Below are 19,946 nucleotides of genomic sequence, written 5' to 3' on the forward strand. Positions count from 1 at the left end.
CAGAGCTTACACTTGCTCTGTGTGTGTGTGTGTGTGTGTGTATGTGTATGTGTGTGTATGCCCAGTTGCTTCAGAAGAATCTGACTTAGTGTGATCCCATGGACTGTCTCTGCACTGGCATGTGGATTCTTTCCCACTGTACCTACCACCTGGGAAGCCAAAAAGAACATGGAAGTGAAAGTCGCTCAGTCGTGTCTGACTCTTTGCAACCCCTTGGACTAGACAGTCATGGAATTCTCCAGGCCAGAATACTGGAGTGGGCAGCCTTTGCCTTCTCCAGGGGATCTTCCCAACCCAGGGATCGAACCCATGTGATCCGCATTGCAGGCAGATTCTTTATCAGCTGAGCCAACAGGGAAGCCCCCCAAAATATTAATGTATATAACTGAATCACTCTGCTATACACCTGAAATATTGTTAATCAACCCCATTCCAATATCAAATAAAACTTTTAAAAATGAAAAGGTTTTTAAAAGTTAAAAAAAAGAAAGAAAAAGAGAGAAGCCACCTGGGGCAGAGCTGCAGGAGTAAGAAGGACCAGGAGGCTGGGTTACCATGGAGATAAATAAAACTTTAATAATGATGGGAAGCAGTTTTGCACATGTACTCTTTCCAGGCATTCTCTTTTTCCAGGCTGGTGGCCTGTGATGCATAACTGGGGTAGATCCCCCGAGACAGAAAATCCTGATTCATTAGCAAGAGGTCTCCAGGGAATTCTGCCACGTGCAAAAGACTTCTGTTTGTTAAGCCAGTGATGGACCTTTCCACTTTCTTTGTGGGGAGGAATGGTTTTAGATCATTTGGATGGTATGTCATGCATTTTTTGGATTCTTCTGACTTGAAAATGACGTTCATTTTTATTTCCTGTCTTTTGGAGGTTTTGCTCTCCGCCTCGCCTCTCCCCTCTTGATGGGCATCGTTGGCATCATCAGCATTGCCATCATCCTGGCCTTCCCCAACCCTGGGCTTTGCCGTGGGGCCCAGGCCCCCTGAAGGCAGAAGCGAAGGGCCCCTAAACCTTTCAATGTAGGGTAGGAGCTGCTTGCTCCGCAGGGCTCTTGCCAGCTGCATACGCTCTATGTGCTTGCTGATGTTCAGCCTTTCCCGCCGGGGCATCCTGAACTCCTCCGGGGACACGATCACTTTGGCTGTCCACATTTTCCCCAGGGGCCCACAGGTGGCACAATGACGGGAGTGCTGCATTTTATAGTCCACCGCCCGTTTGTAGTCTGAAGACAGTGTCTGTAGTTCATTGAGCATTTTCTGTTCTTCCTCTTGCTTGTAAGTCAGAAACCTCCTGGCTGCCACGGTGTGAACGCCACCTAGACGCTGACAAGTGGGAAAAGGCGTGTGAGTCTTGCGGTCGTGTCCGACTCTTGGCAACCCCGTGGACTAGAGCTCACCAGGCTCTTCTCCAGGCAAGAATGCTGGAGTGGGTTGCCATCCTCTCCTCCAGGGCCAGTGGGCAGGGGGCTGGGGGGTGAGGGGAGAGAGGTGGTGGTTAAAATCTCAAGGGAATTGATGTTTGTTAGTTTTTTATAATCCACATGTGGGTGAATTTCTACAGTATTTGTCTTTCTTAATCTGATTTATTTCACTTAGTATGGGCTTCCCTGGTGGCTCAGAGGGTAAAGCGTTGCCTGCAATGTGGGAGACCAAGGTTTGATCCCTGGGTCAGGAAGATCTCCTGGAGAAGGAAATGGCAACCCACCCCAGTATTCTTGCCTGGAGAATCCTGGACGGAGGAGTCCACCGGCTTGCAAGGAGTCAGACATGACCGAGCGAGTGGGGAGGGGAAGGGAAAAAGGGGTAAAGGAGATGAGCTGTTAGGTTATGGAGAAAACTACATTTTGGTGGTAAGCACGTGGTAGCACATAGAGAAAAATGAAACACACATTGTGCACACGGCGCTGACGTAATCGTTGAGTCCTGCTGCAGGCCACAGGCGTGAGGCCTTGTACCAAGACCACAGAAGCAGAGTCTAGAACCAAAGCTAACTGAGCCCCTTTGTAACCTTACCACAAGTCCCCTTGATCACCACTAACAAGCTTCCTGATTCCCAGTTAGGCAAAGATGCCCACTCCAGTAAATACCCTGTCACACCCCAGTCACCTAACGCCAACCTTCTAGCAGGAATTGTCTTTGTCTTGAGGCTATAAAAATCGACTATTAACTCACGAAAGCGGTCGACTCTCCCTGGCCTGTCAGGAAATGTCAGCCTGTTGCACTCACAGTACCCACTTTATCTCTGCTCTTTTTTAATAAATGCTCTCCTTTCTGCAGTATTCTGTGTCTGGAAATTCTCTTCCAACCTGCTCTCGGGCTGCCTCAACAACAGTGTTCTAAATCAATGTTACCTCAAAACAACAAAAAAATAAAAATATAGCATTTATGATGGAAAATTTTTAAAAGGTTCTCAATGGGACAGGAGCAAAGGACACCCACAAAAAGAATTATCTAGTGGCTCCCTTGCCCTCCACCAGTGAAGGGGCCCTAGACCTTGTATAGTGAGAATGAGGGTAGATCTTTGGGAACAGATGAGCCTGGGTTCAAATCTGACTCTCCTTCTCACCTACTATGAATCTGAGAGAATTGTATTGATCTTACAGGCCCCTGTGAGGTCTCCATAAGATGACAAATATGAAAGCAACTAGTGCAAGATAAGGGCTCAAGAAAAGGCAGCTTCCATGATTTGTTATCACTTGTAGTTACAGTCTTGCTTGGGACTTTGTAATAAGAGAGTACTTTGCTTTTGCTAGGCAAATATGGAAGCCACTAGTTAACTCAGCCAACTCTCCTCCACTGCTTGGGAGACTCACACCTGTGTTGCTGGTGGTTTTGAAACTCTGACTCTCCTAGCCTAACTGCCTGGATTCCGTGGGGCCTCCCTGCGTATAAATCTCACAGCACTTACTAGGATCTCTTTCTCCAAGGGGGAGTATTTCCCGAGGGCAATGCGTGGGTCTGACTTGTAGAATTTGGTCCATATCCTGGAAGGCAGAGAGGTATATTAGAACTCCGAAAGGGTCTTCCTAGTTTTGCCTTTTGGGCTGGGAAATCTCACTAAGGGTGATGCTACGTTGATCAGGATAAGGCCCCTGTGACCATGGTTTCTAAAGCCACAGGGTGGGCTCTTCCATTTGGCTTCAAATCTGACATGGGTGGGACGTAATGGACCAAAGGCACAGGTTACACTCACCCCAGTGGTGCAGCAGGGCATAGATCCCCTTGGGAGTAGAGGGACTCTTTATTCAGGAAGGAATCGCTTATATTGAATGCTTGCATCGGTGTTCCATTCTTATTTAACTTCCCCTCTGTAGTCATCTTTTCTTGGGCCCTTGAATCTCTAGCCCTCTGTTTTCCAATCTTCGGACAGCCATTCTCCCATTCTCTGATCATACTCTGGCTCCAGGCTAGGATGGGAGGTGTCAGTGCCTGGAGTTTCTTTCTAAGACAGCTTTAATGCGAACCCAAATGACAGTCACAAACATCTTGCATCATAACTGGCCTACATGGCAGCTATTGTGAGGTCTGGGTTTAGGCATCAGATGATCCCCTGGGGTGAAATGGACACACACTACCATGGTCTTGGTATGTCGGAGTCCAGAGGAATAGAGTGGGTAGAGAAGTGTAGCTGGAAGATGATCTGACCACTTCAATGCCACTTATAAGCCCATAAAGACTGCTCAGTTCTTTCAGGATGAACACTCATCACCTGAAGTCTCTCCCTGGTATTGGCTTGTCTCTCCAATCTTAGTTCCAATTTTAGTTGCTCATGTTCCACCATGAACTCTATCCATGGTTCTTGGAATCAGCTTCTAGACATGCTCCCCTCATGTCTCAAATACCCGTCTCTGCCTTGACAACTTGTTTATCTTTTAGGGCCCAGCTTACCTGGAAATATCTCTGAGAAATACCGTTAGAGCAAAAATCTAGGCACAGAAGTATATAAATTGTAGACAACCTTTTTGTATTGGAAAGGAAAAAATAAGCATGTATACTTGCATTTGCATAAAGAAACATTAGAATAATACATACAAAAAAAATGTCGCAAATGATTATCAGAGGTGGGTGCCTGGCAGATATAGATGAGGTGGTAACGAGTCTTTTCATTGTATACATTACTGTTTTGTCTTGAATTTTAGAACCACGTGAGCCTATTACCTTTTGAAAAAATGAGTTTAAAAAGTAAAGAAGCAGCTCATGGAAGAAGATGTCTCTGTCAAGTACTGGTCCTGAAGCTTTCCTTTGCTTCTACCAGAAAACCCCCCTAAGTGGGGATATTTAGAGATGGGTCCAGGGCTCATGCCCATGACAGCCATCTGAAACACACCAATGCTCCTCTCACATACCCAGGCAGTTTCAGTTCCCTAGAACAGCTGTGAACCTGGAAATCAGCAGCCAGTGCCTCTGAGCAGTATAGACAGTGCCTCTTGCCCTGTATGCATTGACTGACACATTTGTCCTACACACAGCTGTTTGCCCAAGCCACACGACACCTGGCATATTGGGTGCACTCCACAAATATTTGTGGAACAACCAATGAATGGGACATGATAGAATATTAAAGACTGGGACTTTCCTGGTGGTCCAGAGGCCAAGACTGCACTCCCAATGCAGGTGGCCTGGGTTCAATCCCTGGTCAGGGAACTAGATCCCACACTCTTCAACTAAGAATTTGCATGCCTCAACTAAAGATCCCACTTGCCACAGTGAAGATTGAAGACTGTGCCGCAACTAAGACTTGGCACGGCCAAAAAAATTAATATTAGAAAAAAAAGAATATTATGGACTTTGGAGATGGTAAAGAATTGGCCTGCAATGCAGGAGACCTGGGTTCAATCCCTGGGTTGGGAAGATCCCCTGCATGGCAACCCAGTCCAGTATTCTTGCTGGAAGAATCACTATGAACAGAGAAGCCTGGCAGGCTGCAGTCCATGGGGTCGCAAAGGGTCAGACGTGACTGAGCGACTAAGCACAGCACACATCAAAAAAATCAAATCTTTATCAAATTTCCAATAATACACTCGGGATGTAATGTGATACTTTTTAAAAGACCATACAGAACTTCCAGAGAATTCAAGAAGAAAAAGGACTGGAAGGAAAAACACAGAGATACGAGCAGTGGACTGTAGGCTAGTGGGGGATATTCTAGGACTGGCCATGGACCTGCAGCCTGGTCACCTCCAGGTATGTAGATGGAGTAGCTATGGCCTTGTCTCAGCAGGTTCAGGTAGAAAAAGGTGACACAGCTCCTCCAGGCATCAGAAAGAGAGTGATAAAGGGCACCCTGCCATGCTGCCCAGAAGTGATGTCACCATGACGACGGTAGGTTTGGGGTGGAACTGGAAAGAGAGAGAGAAATTCATTTTAAGGGATTAGCTTACATGATTGTAGAGGTTGGAAGGTCCAAAATCTACTGGTGTGGTCCAGCAGGCTGAAGGCTCTGGGAGAGCCCATGTAGAGGATCAAGACCACTGGGAGAGATGCCTCTTGTTCAAGGGACATAAGTTTTCACTCTGTTCATGCCTTCAGTTGACTGGATGAGGCCCACCCACATTATGGAGCAACAGGCAATTTGCTTTACTCAAAGTTTGCTGATTTCAATATCAATCTCGTCCAAAAACACCCTCACATAAACATCCAGAATAATGGACCAGACCAAAGCATGACTGGGCATACATGTGTGCTAAGTTGCTTTGGTTGTGTCTGAATCTTTGCAACCCTATGGACTGTAGGCTCCTCTGTCCATGAGATTTTCCAGGCAAGAATACTGGAATGGGTAGCCATGCCCTTCTCCAGGGGATCTTTCTGACCCAGGGAGCTAACCATGGTCTCCTGTATTGGCTGGCAGGCAGTTTCTTTACCACTAGCCCCACCTGGGAAGCCCTGACTGACACTATGGCCCAACCAAGTCAACACATGAAAGTAACTCTCAAATCTACTTATAAGTATTAGGCTTTAATGACTTGCTTAATTTTTAAATAGTTTTTTAATATCAGGGTTTTTGTTTTTATATATAGTTTTGCCCAATTTTGAACTTCATATTAACAGATTCGTATAGTATGAATTCTTTTACACCTGCGCTTCCCCCTCAACATTGCATTTGTCAGACTCTGCTGTTGTTATGCTTGTGAGTTCAATCATTTTCATTGTCGTTTAGCATGATCGTCTTATTAAACAGTCTTCTGTTGCTTACATTTGGATTTTTTAAATTTGGGAGCATGATAATGCAGATTTCCTTGCAGTTACTCTGTTGGGTGCATACCTAAGAGTGAAATTGGTAAGCCCTAGGATGTGTGCAACTTCAGTTTCCTAGTGAATTTTCAGCTCTGTTCCAAAATGTCTTTATCATTCACCATCCCACCAATAATGTATGAGAATTCCTTCTTGCCAACATGAGTGGGTATGTTGTGATATGTCATTGTGGCTTTAATTTACACTTTTCTGATTACAAATGAAGTCAAATACTTTTTCTGTTGCCCATCGAGAGTACCCTTAGCGAAATGTCTATTCAGGACTTTTGTCCATTTTTTCTAGTAATTGCTTTTCTTATTGATATGCACAGCTTCTTTACATATTCTTTGTATAAGCCCATTGCCAGTAAAATATATTGCAAATATCTGCTCCTACTGTTGACTAGCTTCTTCCCTTTCTTAAAGATGCCTTTTGCGGGTGTGAAGAGTTGGGAGATTGGGGTTGACATATATACACTATTTATATTACATATAAAATAGATAACTAACGAGAATCTACTATATAGCATAGGAAACTCTACTCAAAGCTCTATGGTAACCTAAATGGGAAGGAAATCCAAAAAAGAGTGGATACATGTACATGTATAACTGACTCACTTCTCTGTACAGCAGAAGCTAACACAACATTGTAGAGCAACTATACTCCAATAAAAATTAAGTTTAAAAATATACACACTACTATCTATAAGACAGATGACCAAGAAGGACCTACTATACAGCATAGGGAAGCCTATTCAATATTTAACATATATGGGAAAATAATCTGAAAAAGAATGGATATACATTTATGGATAACGGAACCATTTTGCTGTACATCTGAAACTAATGCAGTATTCTAAACCAACTATACTCCAATATAAAATTAAAATTAAATTTAAAAAGATGTCCTTTATTCCGGCTGCACTCCAATTTATGAGCCTTTTTCTGAATGGTTATTGCTTTTTATGGCTTAAGAAAGCATTTCCTGTTCTAGGTAGGAATGGTAATCTATATATATTGCATATACATTTATGATTTCTCATATCATTCTCTAAAAATTTCTTTTCTTTTGAACTTCTTAACTTCCTACCTCTTTTTCTTTAAGTACATTTTCCAACTTATTATTATAATGGCTATCAAGGATTGCTTGTACGTGTGTGTGTGTGTGCAGGTCACACACAAAAAACCCAGGATTCTCTTCCCCCGCTAGCCACACCTGTCCCTGCAGTCACCGCCTAGGCTCTGGCGCCCTCTGGTGGATTTTGCCACTCAGTGAAAGCTGGCTCTGCAAAGACCCACCAGCCATCCCTGCTCTCCAGGGCTGATGCCCTACAGACATCGCCCCCTCGGTTTATAATAATGGCGCTCTTTTCTAACATTGCACTCACTATATCCTGACTTTATATGAGAGGCTGTGTGCTTTAGAATCATAGTTCCCTTTACAAAGCCATTGGCTCTTGGCAGACCAGCCTCCTAGAAAGGTCTTCTAGGCCAGTGATTCTCCAACACTAATGTGCATATAAACGCCCTAGCCAGTGTTACTTGCTCAGTGGTGTCCAGCTCTTTGCGACTCTATGGACTGTAGCCCACCAGGCTCCTGTGTCCATGGGATTCTCCAGGCAAGAGTACTGGAGTGGGTAGCCATGTCCTTCTCCAGGGGATCTTCCCGACCCAGGGATCGAACCCAGGTCTCCCTCATTGCAGGCAGACTCTACCGTTTGGGCTACCTGGGAAGTCCATATAAACCTCCTAGAGATCTTATTAAAATGCAGTCACTGATACATAGAAGACACTAAATAAATATCTGATGGAATGAGAGCAAAAAGCTTAGCTAAGATAGCTCTATAAAGTGAAGCAGGGAGGTCTGAGCCATGGAATGGCAAGATGTCCTTCTGTGGGCTGGGGTGTAAAGGCAGCGGCCACAGGTTGAGTGAAAACAGCCCTCAGCTCCTGACAGCATGCATCTGGGCTCGTTTCTGGTTACCTGGTTGAATCACTTAGGTGAGGCCACACCACCGTGCATAGGAGGTGGAGGCATCTTCCTGAAAGCATCAGGGGTGAGCCTGGTCCTCTGGCAAGAAACGGGTGCCTGGGAGAAAGGCTTTAAACTAAAAGAATTACTGCCACTCTCCAGCTCTTACTCTCCTGCATCTAGATATTGGAAAGGTCTAACCACTCTTGCAGGTGGCTCTGGTGGGGAGGAAAAGGTGGCCTCTACCCCAGGGAGCCAGCTCGGAGCAAAGTCAGGAGCCAGACGGGGAGCCCCATCATGGCAGCCAGAGATACGCTGAACCCCATGGTTCCATGTGCTTTCCTGATTATGTCTGCTTCCCTCAAGGGCAAGCCCGAGCTCCGACCGCTCCAGTCCGGTCTCGGTCTAGGGTTACATTTGGGCTGCGGGGAGGGGTGGTGGGGAGGGAGTGTGGACTGTGTCTCAGAGGCCAGGTCCCTGGGGTCAGCCATGGTTAGTGGGACCCCTCTCAAGGGGAAGCAGAGATCCAGCAAGGAGCAAGGTTTCATGAGATAGGATTTAGCAACGCCTCCAGTGGTGACGGAGAGACAACAAAAAACCCAATGTACTCTACAGCAGAAAGCCAGGAGGCGAGGGTAATTTGAAGTTAGAAAGGGATCACTTTATTTTTTTTTTAATTTTTTTTTTTGAAAGGGATCACTTTAAAAAGGAAGCACTTGAATGCAAATTTGTAGAGACAGAAAGTAGACCAGTAGACTACTGGTTTTCAGGGGATTAACTGTAAATGGGCAGGAGAGATCTTTTGGAGGAGATCCAGCCTGGGATAATGTCTGAGCTCACTCTGAGAGTCAGGCTGGTGATGGTCCTACCTTACCCTTACTCCAGCTTAGCACTTCCGAGACTCCATCAGATTACCGGGGAGGGTGTGAACTGTGGTTTCCCTTATCTTTAAATAACAACTTCCTCTGTTAGCCTGGCATGAAGGTGGCGCCAGACAAACTAGACATTGACTGTGCTGGTCCCGCTGCAGTCAGACGAGGCAGGAGGCGGGGGGATGGGCAGCCTTCCTGTGTTGAGAGCGCTCCTTCCTGCCTGTCGCTCCATGTGTGATCTGGACATAGATAAAATAGGAGACAAGACTCTCCTTGCTGGACCACACCAAGTCAAGTCCGTAGGCTGTGATGCTCCTTTCTGTCCCACGAAGGGGGGAAAGGAGAAGAGGATGGGGAAGGGTATGACCAAGCAGGCTCCATTCCTGTCTTGCGTCCCATCCCTGCTGACATCTGATTCAGCTCTGTCCCCCATCTGGGTTGCTACAGACCCCACCTGAGAGGTAAACAGCCAAAAAGAGGATGTCAGAGGAAAGGAGGTGACCATGTCTGGGAGGTACGTCCCAGCTGGCTCACCAGATGCAAGGCTCACAGGGTGCTCATCTGACCTGTGGAGACTTAGAGAAAAAGAGAGAAAGAGGAGTCACTCAAGACCATGTGGTCTAAAGGCAGATCTGAGTTCCCAGGGAATGAGAATAGGTTTTAAAAGAGAGAGAGATGCTTAACTCTTCAGTGCAAATGAGAAAAACAAATCATTTTCACCCTCTAAGGGACCGTGCACCCCAGCAGTGGAAACCCAGGACTGCTGATGTGACCAATGCCCTTAAGTCAGCTCAAGGCTCTGGTTACACCAAGAGTGCCCCGTACAGAGGAGCCAAGAAGGAAAAAAGCCCCGTCTTCTTCATCATTTTGAGAGGGAAACTATGGCTTCCGGTGAAGAGATTTGTCCCAGGTTCAGGTCTCAGCTCTGCCCCTCCCGTTCTGCGGGTGCTTGATCTATAATGGGAAAAGGGTCTGAAAAAGAGGGGATATGTCAATCTATGGATGTGTAATTGATTCACATTGCTATGCAGCAGAGAGTAACACAACATCGTCAATCAACTATGCTCCAATTAAAAAAAATTTTTTTTCCTAAGTGAAATGTGGCTAAGATGCAGCAGGGAAGGAATGATGAGGAAACTGGGAATCAACTTAAAAGGGAGCTCAGCCCAGGGCTTTGTGATGACCTAGAGGGGTGGGATGGTGGGGGTGGGAGGGGGCTCAAGAGGGAGGGGATATATGTCTAAGTATGGCTGATTCACGTTGTTGCATAGCAGGAACAAACACTACACTACAAAGCAGTTATGCTCCAGTTTAAAAAAAAAGAATTTTTTAAAAAAAATTTCGAGGAGGCAGACATGGCCCCCAAAAGAGAACAAACAGCTCTCCCCACACAGAGAGAAGTTACAAATATGAATGATTTTGCGTTTTGGGGTCTTGACTTCCAGGAAGTTCCATTTGTGAATCTGGAAAAAAAGACAGCAGGAAAGGACTCCCAGAAGTTGTCTCTACTGTTAACACAGTAAACAGGGCTCTCAGCCCTGTTGCGCCATGGTCTTTGGGCAGCCCCCTACTCATTCTTCCTCAGGAGGTCCTTTGATGGGATTTTACAGACGAAGAAGTCGGCTACTTTGGGGGAAAGTTTCAGTGATTTGCCCAAGGTCACAGTATTTAAAACTAGGCAAAAAAAAAAAAACAACAAAAAAACCTAACAATCTCAGTATAATCTGAGGTTAGAGTCCCTCCAGGAAATGATGAGGTGCTGAATGGATACAAATCAGTCTGATAAGGAGATTAAAACTGAACAGGAAGCTAATGAAATTCACACAGGAAAATGGTGAGAGGCAAGGGTTTAGCAGCCCCAAAGTCACCACCCCTAAACCACTGGTCTGGTCTGAAATAAGGAATGCCACCAACATTAGCAATAATAACTAACACCCGCAGAGCATTCATGGATAGGCAACAGTCTATGAACTACAAATGTCTTAAAATATTTAAATACTTTAAATATGCATATTTATTTAAAACAATATTAATGAGAGTTCTAGAAGGCATTTGCTTCCAAAACAAAGCATATTAACAGCTTTCAGTTTCAGTTCAGTTCAGTCGCTCAGTTGTGTCCGACTCTTTGCAACCCCCTGAATCACAGCACCCCAGGCCTTCCTGTCCATCACCAACTCCCGGAGTCCACCCAAACCCATGCGCATCAAGTTGGTGATGCCATCCAGCCATCTCATCCTCTGTCATCCCCTTCTCCTCCTGCCCTCAATCCCTCCCAGCATCAGGGTCTTTTCCAATGAGTCAACTCTTCGCATGAGGTGGCCAAAGTACTGGAGTTTCAGCTTCAGCATCAGTCCTTCCAATGAACACCCAGGACTGATCTTCTTTAGGATGGACTGGTTGGATCTCCTTGCAGTCCAAGGGACTCTCAAGAGTCTTCTCCAACACCACAGTTCAAAAGCATCAATTCTTTGGCACTCAGCCTTCTTCACAGTCCAACTCTCACATCCATACATGACCACTGGAAAAACCATAGCCTTGACCAGACGGACCTTTGTTGGCAAAGTAATGTCTCTGCTTTTTAATGTGCTATATGATGAGGTGTGTGTGTGTGTGTGTGTGCTCAGTCCTGTCTGACTCATTGCAACCCCATGGACTGTAGCCCACCAGGCTCCTCTGTCCATGGAATTTTCCAGGCAAGAATATTGGAGTAAGTTGCCATTTCCTAGTCCAGGGGGATCTTCCCAACCCAGGGATTGAACCTGCGCCTCTTGCGTCTCCTGCATTGGCAGGCGGATTCTTTACCACTGTGCCACCTGGGAAGCATAATCTGCTATGATAGGCCAGATGATGTTAGAAAGGTTGCAGCCTTGGCACAGGGCATATCAAGGATTGCTGAGTAGATGTATTTCTGTGTTTACATTTTATGTAGGGAAAGTCTGAACTCAGGAAGTGGGCTGGGATTCCAACTGGTTCTAGGGGCACTCAGGAAGCTCATTACCCACCAATAAGAAAGATTTACAATCTCTTTACACTGGTACAACTACATATAGCAATCCCTGATGACTCAGACGGTAAAGAGTCTGCCTGCAGTGTGGGAGACCCGGGTTCAATCTCTGGGTGGGGAAGATCCTCTGGAGAAGGAAATGGCAACCCACTCTAGTATCCTTGCCTGGAGAATCCTATGGACAGAGGAGCCTGGTGGGCTACAGTCCATGGGGTCGCAAAGAGTTGGACACGACTGAGTGACGTCATTTCACTGATGGAAGACCAGCCCTGCTGGCAAGTCTCAATTCTCAACCATCTTCAGTTTTTCTGGAAAGTTCACCAGGTATCACCAACATCTTGCAGTGGAACTACCTGTATGTTTCATAAAATGTAGAGTATGACCCCTAACTATCTCTTCCTGCCTGGAAATGTGATGGTTCTCTATTTGGAAGTACCCCTGCTTGCTTTCCCTGGGCTTGCAAGTTTCTGTGTGAATCCCTGGCCTTTTTCACCAATTGAGACACAGTTTATGAGTAGTTTGTAAGGGCTTGGGTTTCCTCCATATCATGAGAGGATGGTCTTTCTCTGAACTTCCCCAGAAACCCATTGCCCCACTGGGGACTTACCCAGGGAGGAAGCATGCTGCAGCAGCAGCAGAACCCAATTGAGCATGCATAAAAAGATTGTGTGAGTCACGGTGTACAAACATGAAACCATCTTATCTTAAAACCCCAGTTGGCAAAGCACTGCCTAAAGATCATAGAACTCCCATGGCGGGTAAGAGGGAGGGAGTTACAGTCTATCTCCTTTGGGATCTAACCCCAGGAAGAGTACATGTTTATGATCTTCCAGTTGTGTGTGTTGAACAGAGTCCTGGGAACAGACTGAATGGCCAGGGTAGAGAACCCCAAACTGGCAAAAGGAGCTCTTACTTGAGTTGTGCAATGCTTTGCCTCTTATTCATTCAAGAGTCCATCGATTCTATAAGTGGGAAATCGGTGGTTAATATTTTTAATAGTAGTGTTCAAAGCAAAAGCCCTCCGTGGAGTGTCGCCACGGCTGCTGGCTTCACCATCCACTTCCACTTTGTCCCTCCCACCCTGGCAGTCACAGGCAGGCCTTCAGCTTCTGTGACTGTCCCACTGTCACCCACTAAGGTGCCCTCATGGCAGCCTCCACCCCGACCACCATCACCCCGTCTCCTCAGTCAGTGTTGGACCCCTCAATGGCAGCTACAGCCACTGCCTGTGGCTGTGGTCACGTCAGAGGGGGCACTCACTGTGTCACTGTGTCTTCACCAGCTTTGCTGTCCTTGCAACCCAACTGCAGGCACTGTCGGTGGGCACTTGAAGTATCAGGCATGTTTGATGTGGCATCCAGAAGTGGACACATCCAGGCAAGGAGGCCAACTGGCCATGAAGCACGAAGGATAAAGAGGATGGAGGGGGTGCTTTGAGAACAGTGATGTCAAGAGATGGGTCGATGGCAAAGCAGATGAGTGCTGTCATGACCCTGACAACCCCCAGGAGGCCAATCGAGCCTCAAGAAGAGGAATGAGGGGAGGAGAGGGCAGAAATGTGGGTGAAGAGTCACGACGGGCACGGTGGTGAGGTGGTACCATTTTGTCTTGGATGACTTTCGCCTGTAATTGAGGATTTTGCACTTGCAGCTGTGTGTTTTGACTTTGCTGATGACAATAAAGACTTCAGCCTTGTCTGTGCCGGCTGCCCATTCAGTCCACGCCATGTGTCGTGAGCAAACTATCTTCATCCCATAAGTCGAAGTCCTGACCCCTAGGACCTCAAAAGGTGACCTTATTTGGAGACAGCACCTTTATAGGGGTAATTGAGTTAAAATGGGATCATTACAGTGGGTACTAATCCAATATGACCAGGATATTTTTAAAATGGGGAAATCTGGAGGCAAACAGGCACACAGGAAGAACACAAACCAAGGAAAAAGCCAGAGACTGAGGTTGTGCTTCTACAAGAAAAGGAACAAAAAGTACAGATGAACCTATTTGCAAAGCAGGATTAGAGACAGACATAGAGAACAAATGTATGGATACCAAGAGGGGAAAGGGAGGGTGGGATGAATTGGGAGATTGGGATTGACAAATACACAACTACTTTGTGTAAAGAAGTCAGCACTGAAGAATTGATGCTTTTGAACTGTGGTGTTGGAGAAGACTCTTGAGAGTCTCTTGGACTGCAAGGAGATTCACCCAGTCCATCCTAAAGGAAGTCAGTCCTGAATATTCATTGGAAGGACTGATGCTAAAGCTGAAATTCCAATACTTTGGTCACCTGATGCGAAGAGTTGACTCATTTGAAAAGACCCTGATGCTGGGAAAGATTGAAGGCAGGAGGAAAAGGGGACGACAGAGGATGAGATGGTTGGATGGCATCACCAACCCAATGGACACGAGTTTGAGCAAGCTTTGGGAGTTGGTGATGGACAGGGAAGCCTGATGTACTGCAGTCCATGGGGTTGCAAAGAGTCGGACATGACTAAGCGACTGAACTGAACTGAGCTGAGTGAGAACTGACGGCAGAGCAATAGCCTGCTCAGAGCTCTGTGGTCCTAAAACGGAATAAATCCAAAACGAGGGGATGTATGTATATGTGTACCCGATTCACTGTGCTGTAAAGCAGAAAACAACACAACATTGTAAACCAATCACAGTCCAATAAAATTTTTTTTTTTGTTTGCCAGCAAGCCACCGAAATCTAGAGGAGATTCATAAACAGATTCTTTTTTATAGTCTTCGGATAAAAAAAAAAAAAAACCTCTGCCAACAACTTAATCTCGTCTCCAGCCTGAAGAACTGTGAGACAATAGATCTCACAATTCACTGTTGTTTAAGCCACCCTGTTACTGGTACTTCATTACAGCAGCCCTAGAAAACTAAGACTTCATCAAGCTCCCCCATACAGACTGTGCCCACATAGAACTCACGTTCTACTAGGAAATTGTTGATCTTGGTAAAGAGCATGCTTGTCTCAACCAACCTCTGTTAGATAAGGGGATAAAGTCTTCATTGTAGCATAAGAGCCTGGGGAAGGTGAATTCAAAAGAAACCAAGAGCTGAAGAGAGAACTGCTTGAGGGAAGGAAGGAGAAGGCAAAACTGGAGGAGAGAAGGTTGAAAGAAAAGATGATCTTGCAACAGTGGTTCTTGACCCCGGTTGCTCATTAGATTCACCTAGGGAGGTATGGAGATGTGAGAGGCTATACCAATCACATCAGAACCTGGGCTGTGGGACCCAGACATCAGTATTTTGTAAAGATCTCCAGTGTGCAGATCTCTCTGACTCCAATGACAACTATTGTCTGGCAAGTTCCCCATCTTTGGTAAACTGTGTTTTAAAACATTTCAAAACACAGTTCTGAAACATGCTGAAACTATTCTACTGCTCCCAAATAGTCCAGAATCATGTTTTCAGATGTTGGTGAGCCTATGATTTTCACAGTGGTATTTTTTCTTGAACCTAATGGTATTTCACAAACAAGGTGCTGAAAGATAAAATGAGGCCAGCCTAGGAGTTTGAGATGACCTGTACACACTGGTGTAATTAAAATGGATAACCAACAAGGTCCCGTCGTATTAGCTCAGGGAACTCTGTTCAATGACATGTGGCAGCCTGGAAGGGAGGGGAGTTTGGGAGAGAATGGATACATGTATATGTACGACTTAGTCGCTCTTCTGTCCACCTGAACCTAGCACATTGTTAAATCTGCTATACTCCAATATAAAGTAAAAAGTTAAAAAAAAATGAAGTTTAAAAAAATGAGGCCAGCCCCACTCATTCTAGTTTCTTCTGCAGAGGAACGGACATGACAGGCTTAGTGGTGCCTCAGCTTGCACAGGAGAAAAGGAAAGAAGGCCTCTCTGAACAGTAATGGGAGGCAGTGAAAATGCAAAGGACATGGAAATGTTTGAGCAGTGAGTAACTCAGCTTCCCTTTGGGCTTTCCCGGTGGCTTAGACGGTAAAGAATCTGTCTGCAATGCAGGAAACCCAGGTTCGATCCCTGGGTTGGGAATTTCCCCTGGAGAAGGAAATGGCAACCCATTCCAGTATTCTTGCCTGGAGAATTCCATGGACAGAGGAGCCTGGCGGACTACAGTCCATGGGGTCACAAAGAGTCAGTCATGACTGAGCAACTAATACTTCCACTTCCACACCAGCTTCCCTTTGTCATTTCTTCAATTATTCTTGAGAGTGGAGGTCTGGATACTTGTGTTGAAGCCACCTCTGCTATAGATTACAAATCAGAGCACTTTCTCCAAGACTATCTAGTCCTGCAATCAATAACTAGTTTGTAGGAGATCAAAAGATAACTGTAATAGAGAAACTCAAGATGCTGGTGATAGAAGGGTAGAAGATAGGGACCAGAAAGGAATAAAAATATATCCATACCCAGCAGAGCACAAGCTGTGGTCAGAATGTGTATATATCTTTGAGGAAAACCTTGAATGTAATTGCCTGAAATATAGCTCTCTCTAGGACCTAAAGCTTGCATTAGATTTTTCTTGTTCAAAGAAAGAAAGCTTTTTGTTCAAAAATGAGTTTAAAAAGGAAAAGGGCAAGCCAGTTTCTCCCACTTTGAACTGGGATCATACCCTTTGAGCCTCGTATTTCGGATGCAGTCAGTTCTGTAATGCCTGTTCACCACCGTTATAATTCCATCTGATTAGTTTCTTGTCACGTAGAAGTAGGGTTAGAGATGTGAGATTTTTTAGAATTGGCATCCGAGATCACTATTTATTTATAAAAAACGACTTTTAGAAGGACCGATGAAAGTGGTTTTTAGGTCAACTTCCCTTCATGTGCCTTTGCCTCTTGGTCAGGAAAACACAAGCTCTGGGCAAGAGACATCCCATTTTATTTCAAAGATCTCTCAAGTAATAGAAGTCTAAAATATCTAACAGATCCACATTGCATGTTCATAACATTAGTTGTTTGGTGACTTATATGACAGTCAAATGAAGTAGCTATATGAAGTTCATCTTTTTATCACTAGGCAATTAAAAACTGTTTATTTAAAAAAATTAATAAGTGGGAACTTCCCAGGCATCCCAGTGGTTAAGACTCCAAACTTCCACTGCAGGCGGCATAGGTTCCATCATTGGTCAAGAAACTAAGATCCCACATGCCCTGTGCAGTGCAGCCAAAATTAAGTTTTTTAATACATATAATGCAATCTCTTTATACAGGTGGCCAAAGATACAGGGTTTACATCTATCCACAGGCCAGGCAGGCCCCATGCTGCGCCAGAGGGTGTGGTAAGTGGCTGGGTTGGTAGAGCCATGTAACCATGATCACCATAGACACAACCATCATGTCTACCTAGAGTTTTGAAATTAAAGCTAATCTCATAAGTTATAATAAAATTCTAACACATTGTGGAGAGAGAGAGTGCCCACCCAGTCTCACATGGCCTTTTCAGGACACAGAGACAGAGGACACGGGAACCAGCTGACCTGAGTCCTCACCCTACAGTTTCCTTCCCTCACCAGCTGACCTCAGGCATGAGAATCCATCTCTCCTTGCCTTAGTTTTCCCATCTGTAAAATGGAGAGAAGAATATCTGTTCTTACAGTACTCTTAAAAGAATTAAATAATGAGTGTGAAACACTCAGCATGATCAGTATATACTAGGAAACATACCTGACTCTTACTTTATTTATGTAGCAAATGTCCTTTTCAAATTAATTGTTTTAGTCAATTTTGGTGCTTTCCACGTCTTCTCTTGGCTTCAGGTTATTTTTCCTAGTCTTATTTTTGCTTTACTCCAGATTCTTCATTTAGTTTTCTTCTTCTTTTTCATCTTTTTGAAATTTGTGTGCATTTTTATGTCAGCTTTAAGTTGTTTTTTTTTTTTTTTCCTGGAAAAAGGTGACATGAACAAAAAAAATAAATAATACATTGGATTCACCCAGCTTGAGGAATCATCTTGATGAGTAATATTATATTGGAGTATTTGGTTGGTAAAACACTTCCTTCCATTTCCTAGAGCTAGACACCTGCTCCAGAAGGTATGTTCTCTGCCCGAAGACTGTGATGGGACATCCCTGGTGACACAGTGGATAAGAATCCACTTACCAACGCAGGTGACGTGGGTTTGATCCCTGGTCTGGGAAGACTCCACTTACCATGGGGCAGCTAAGCCTGTGCATCGCCCCTACTGAGCCCACGTGCCTTAGGGCCCATGCTCGGCAACAGAGAGTAGCCCCTGCTTGCCCCAACTAGAGAAAGCCTGCACACAGCAATGAAGACCCAGCACAACCAAAACTCAATAAATAAACACAATATAAGATGAAGAAGACTGTTGTATCCCAAGGCTCAGAAGAGAGAATTCATTGAGATTATGAGATAATTTGTTACTGTCAGTCAATGATCTAAGCAGAGAGAAAATACCCATTAAGGAAGCAATAATTTGAAGAGCATTGGATGTCAGTGAGTACTTCAAAGTTCAGCAAGTATTTTGGTCCAAGGCATCACGCTAGGCAACAAAGTCAGCGATATTATAAGCAGGGTATAAATAATAAAAAGAGAAGTCTTGTCCTCAGAGAGTTTACAAACTAATGGGGAAAATGAGACGAAAACACTAGCAAGTACAATGCGGAATGTTTTGAGTGATGTAAGAGTGGACAGGTGGGCATTGAGGGAATTTGAGAATGCAATTGAGAAGGGAAGTGAAAGTCGCTCAGTCGTGTCTGATTCTTTGCGACCCCATGGATTATACAATCCATGGAATTCTCCAGGCCAGAATACTTGAGTGGGTAGCCTTTCCCTTCTCAGGAGGATCTTCCCAACCCAGGGATCAAACCCAGGTCTCCCACATTGCAGCTGGATTCTTTACCAGCTGAGCTGCAAGGGAAGCAGTTGAGAAGAGAAAACTCAAAACAGAAGGAGGAGGGGTAGATGTGGCATTGAAAGATGAGCAGTTGTCAGCAGCTTCTTCTACTAGGAACTATCACCTGCAGAAGAAACGATGTCTTCATTGACATATAGGGCTCCCAGTGGCCTCTCTCTCCTGTTTAAGGGCTAGAAGGTCCACCTGCATAGCCAGACATCAGGACACAATTTGTCTTTTTTTCTTCTCTCTGATTTCACCTCCCAATGGTTCCATGAAATGCCTCTAGTAATAGAATCACCCTTTCCCCATAGCAGATACACACCAAACACCACAACAAAAAGCCGGCCAGTCCAAGCCTGAAAAGAGCATCAGGTTGCAGTGCCGCCCCGCCACCACCCTCAGAGGAGACTTGAGAACATATAAAGCCGAATCTCCATGTTTCCCCGGAGCTGGAAGCCTTCCCAACATGGACCGCCCAGTCCTCCTCCTCTGGCTGCTGCTCTTCCAGACTATTATGCTACAAGAAGCAGGTACCAGAGCTGATGCCCCCAGGCTGTTTTGCTCCTGCCTTGTTCCAAGCTTGAAAGGGAAAGGATGGTTATTTGCACACAGTTCACCAGCACACTAGAAGAAAGCTTAGCGTTAAATCCAGACAAATAGAACTTTACTGTTTAACCCAATCCAACCACCATTGAGATGTTGCTGGAATAATAACCAATGCATAATCAGGATTGATTAAGGGAAGTTGCATCAAATCTTTTCCCTAAGATTTTTTTTTCCCCCCGTGGACAAGGCACTGGCCAATTTTTCGTTAAGTCCACAGCTCTATTTTTAGGATTTGGGGAGAAATAGATAAAGGAGGAATACTTATCTGCAGGATAGTTAAATAGGAGTTTTGAAAATGTTCTTTGGCTTCTGTATTGATATTTACTGCTTTGTTGTTGTTGTTGTTTAGTCATTATGTCATGTCCAACCTTTTTGCAACACCATGGTCTATAGCCTTCCAGGCTCCTCTGT

At 45.0% G+C, this 19,946-nt stretch overlaps 1 protein-coding gene across 1 annotated transcript; it reads right to left on the bottom strand.

Moving 5' to 3' along the window:
- Nucleotides 1-556: 556 nt before the first annotated feature.
- Nucleotides 557-4,608, bottom strand: C15H10orf120 (chromosome 15 C10orf120 homolog). The gene is made up of 3 exons (XM_043925383.1): nt 3,200-4,608; nt 2,915-2,990; nt 557-1,329 (listed from the first exon to the last, which is right to left on the bottom strand). The coding sequence occupies exons 1-3, from the start codon at nt 3,397-3,399 to the stop codon at nt 574-576; spliced, it is 1,032 nt and encodes a 343-aa protein (XP_043781318.1). The 5' UTR covers nt 3,400-4,608; the 3' UTR covers nt 557-573.
- Nucleotides 4,609-19,946: the final 15,338 nt, after the last annotated feature.

This window comes from Cervus elaphus, chromosome 15, assembly GCF_910594005.1.
Source record: "Cervus elaphus chromosome 15, mCerEla1.1, whole genome shotgun sequence".
NCBI lineage: Eukaryota > Metazoa > Chordata > Mammalia > Artiodactyla > Cervidae > Cervus > Cervus elaphus.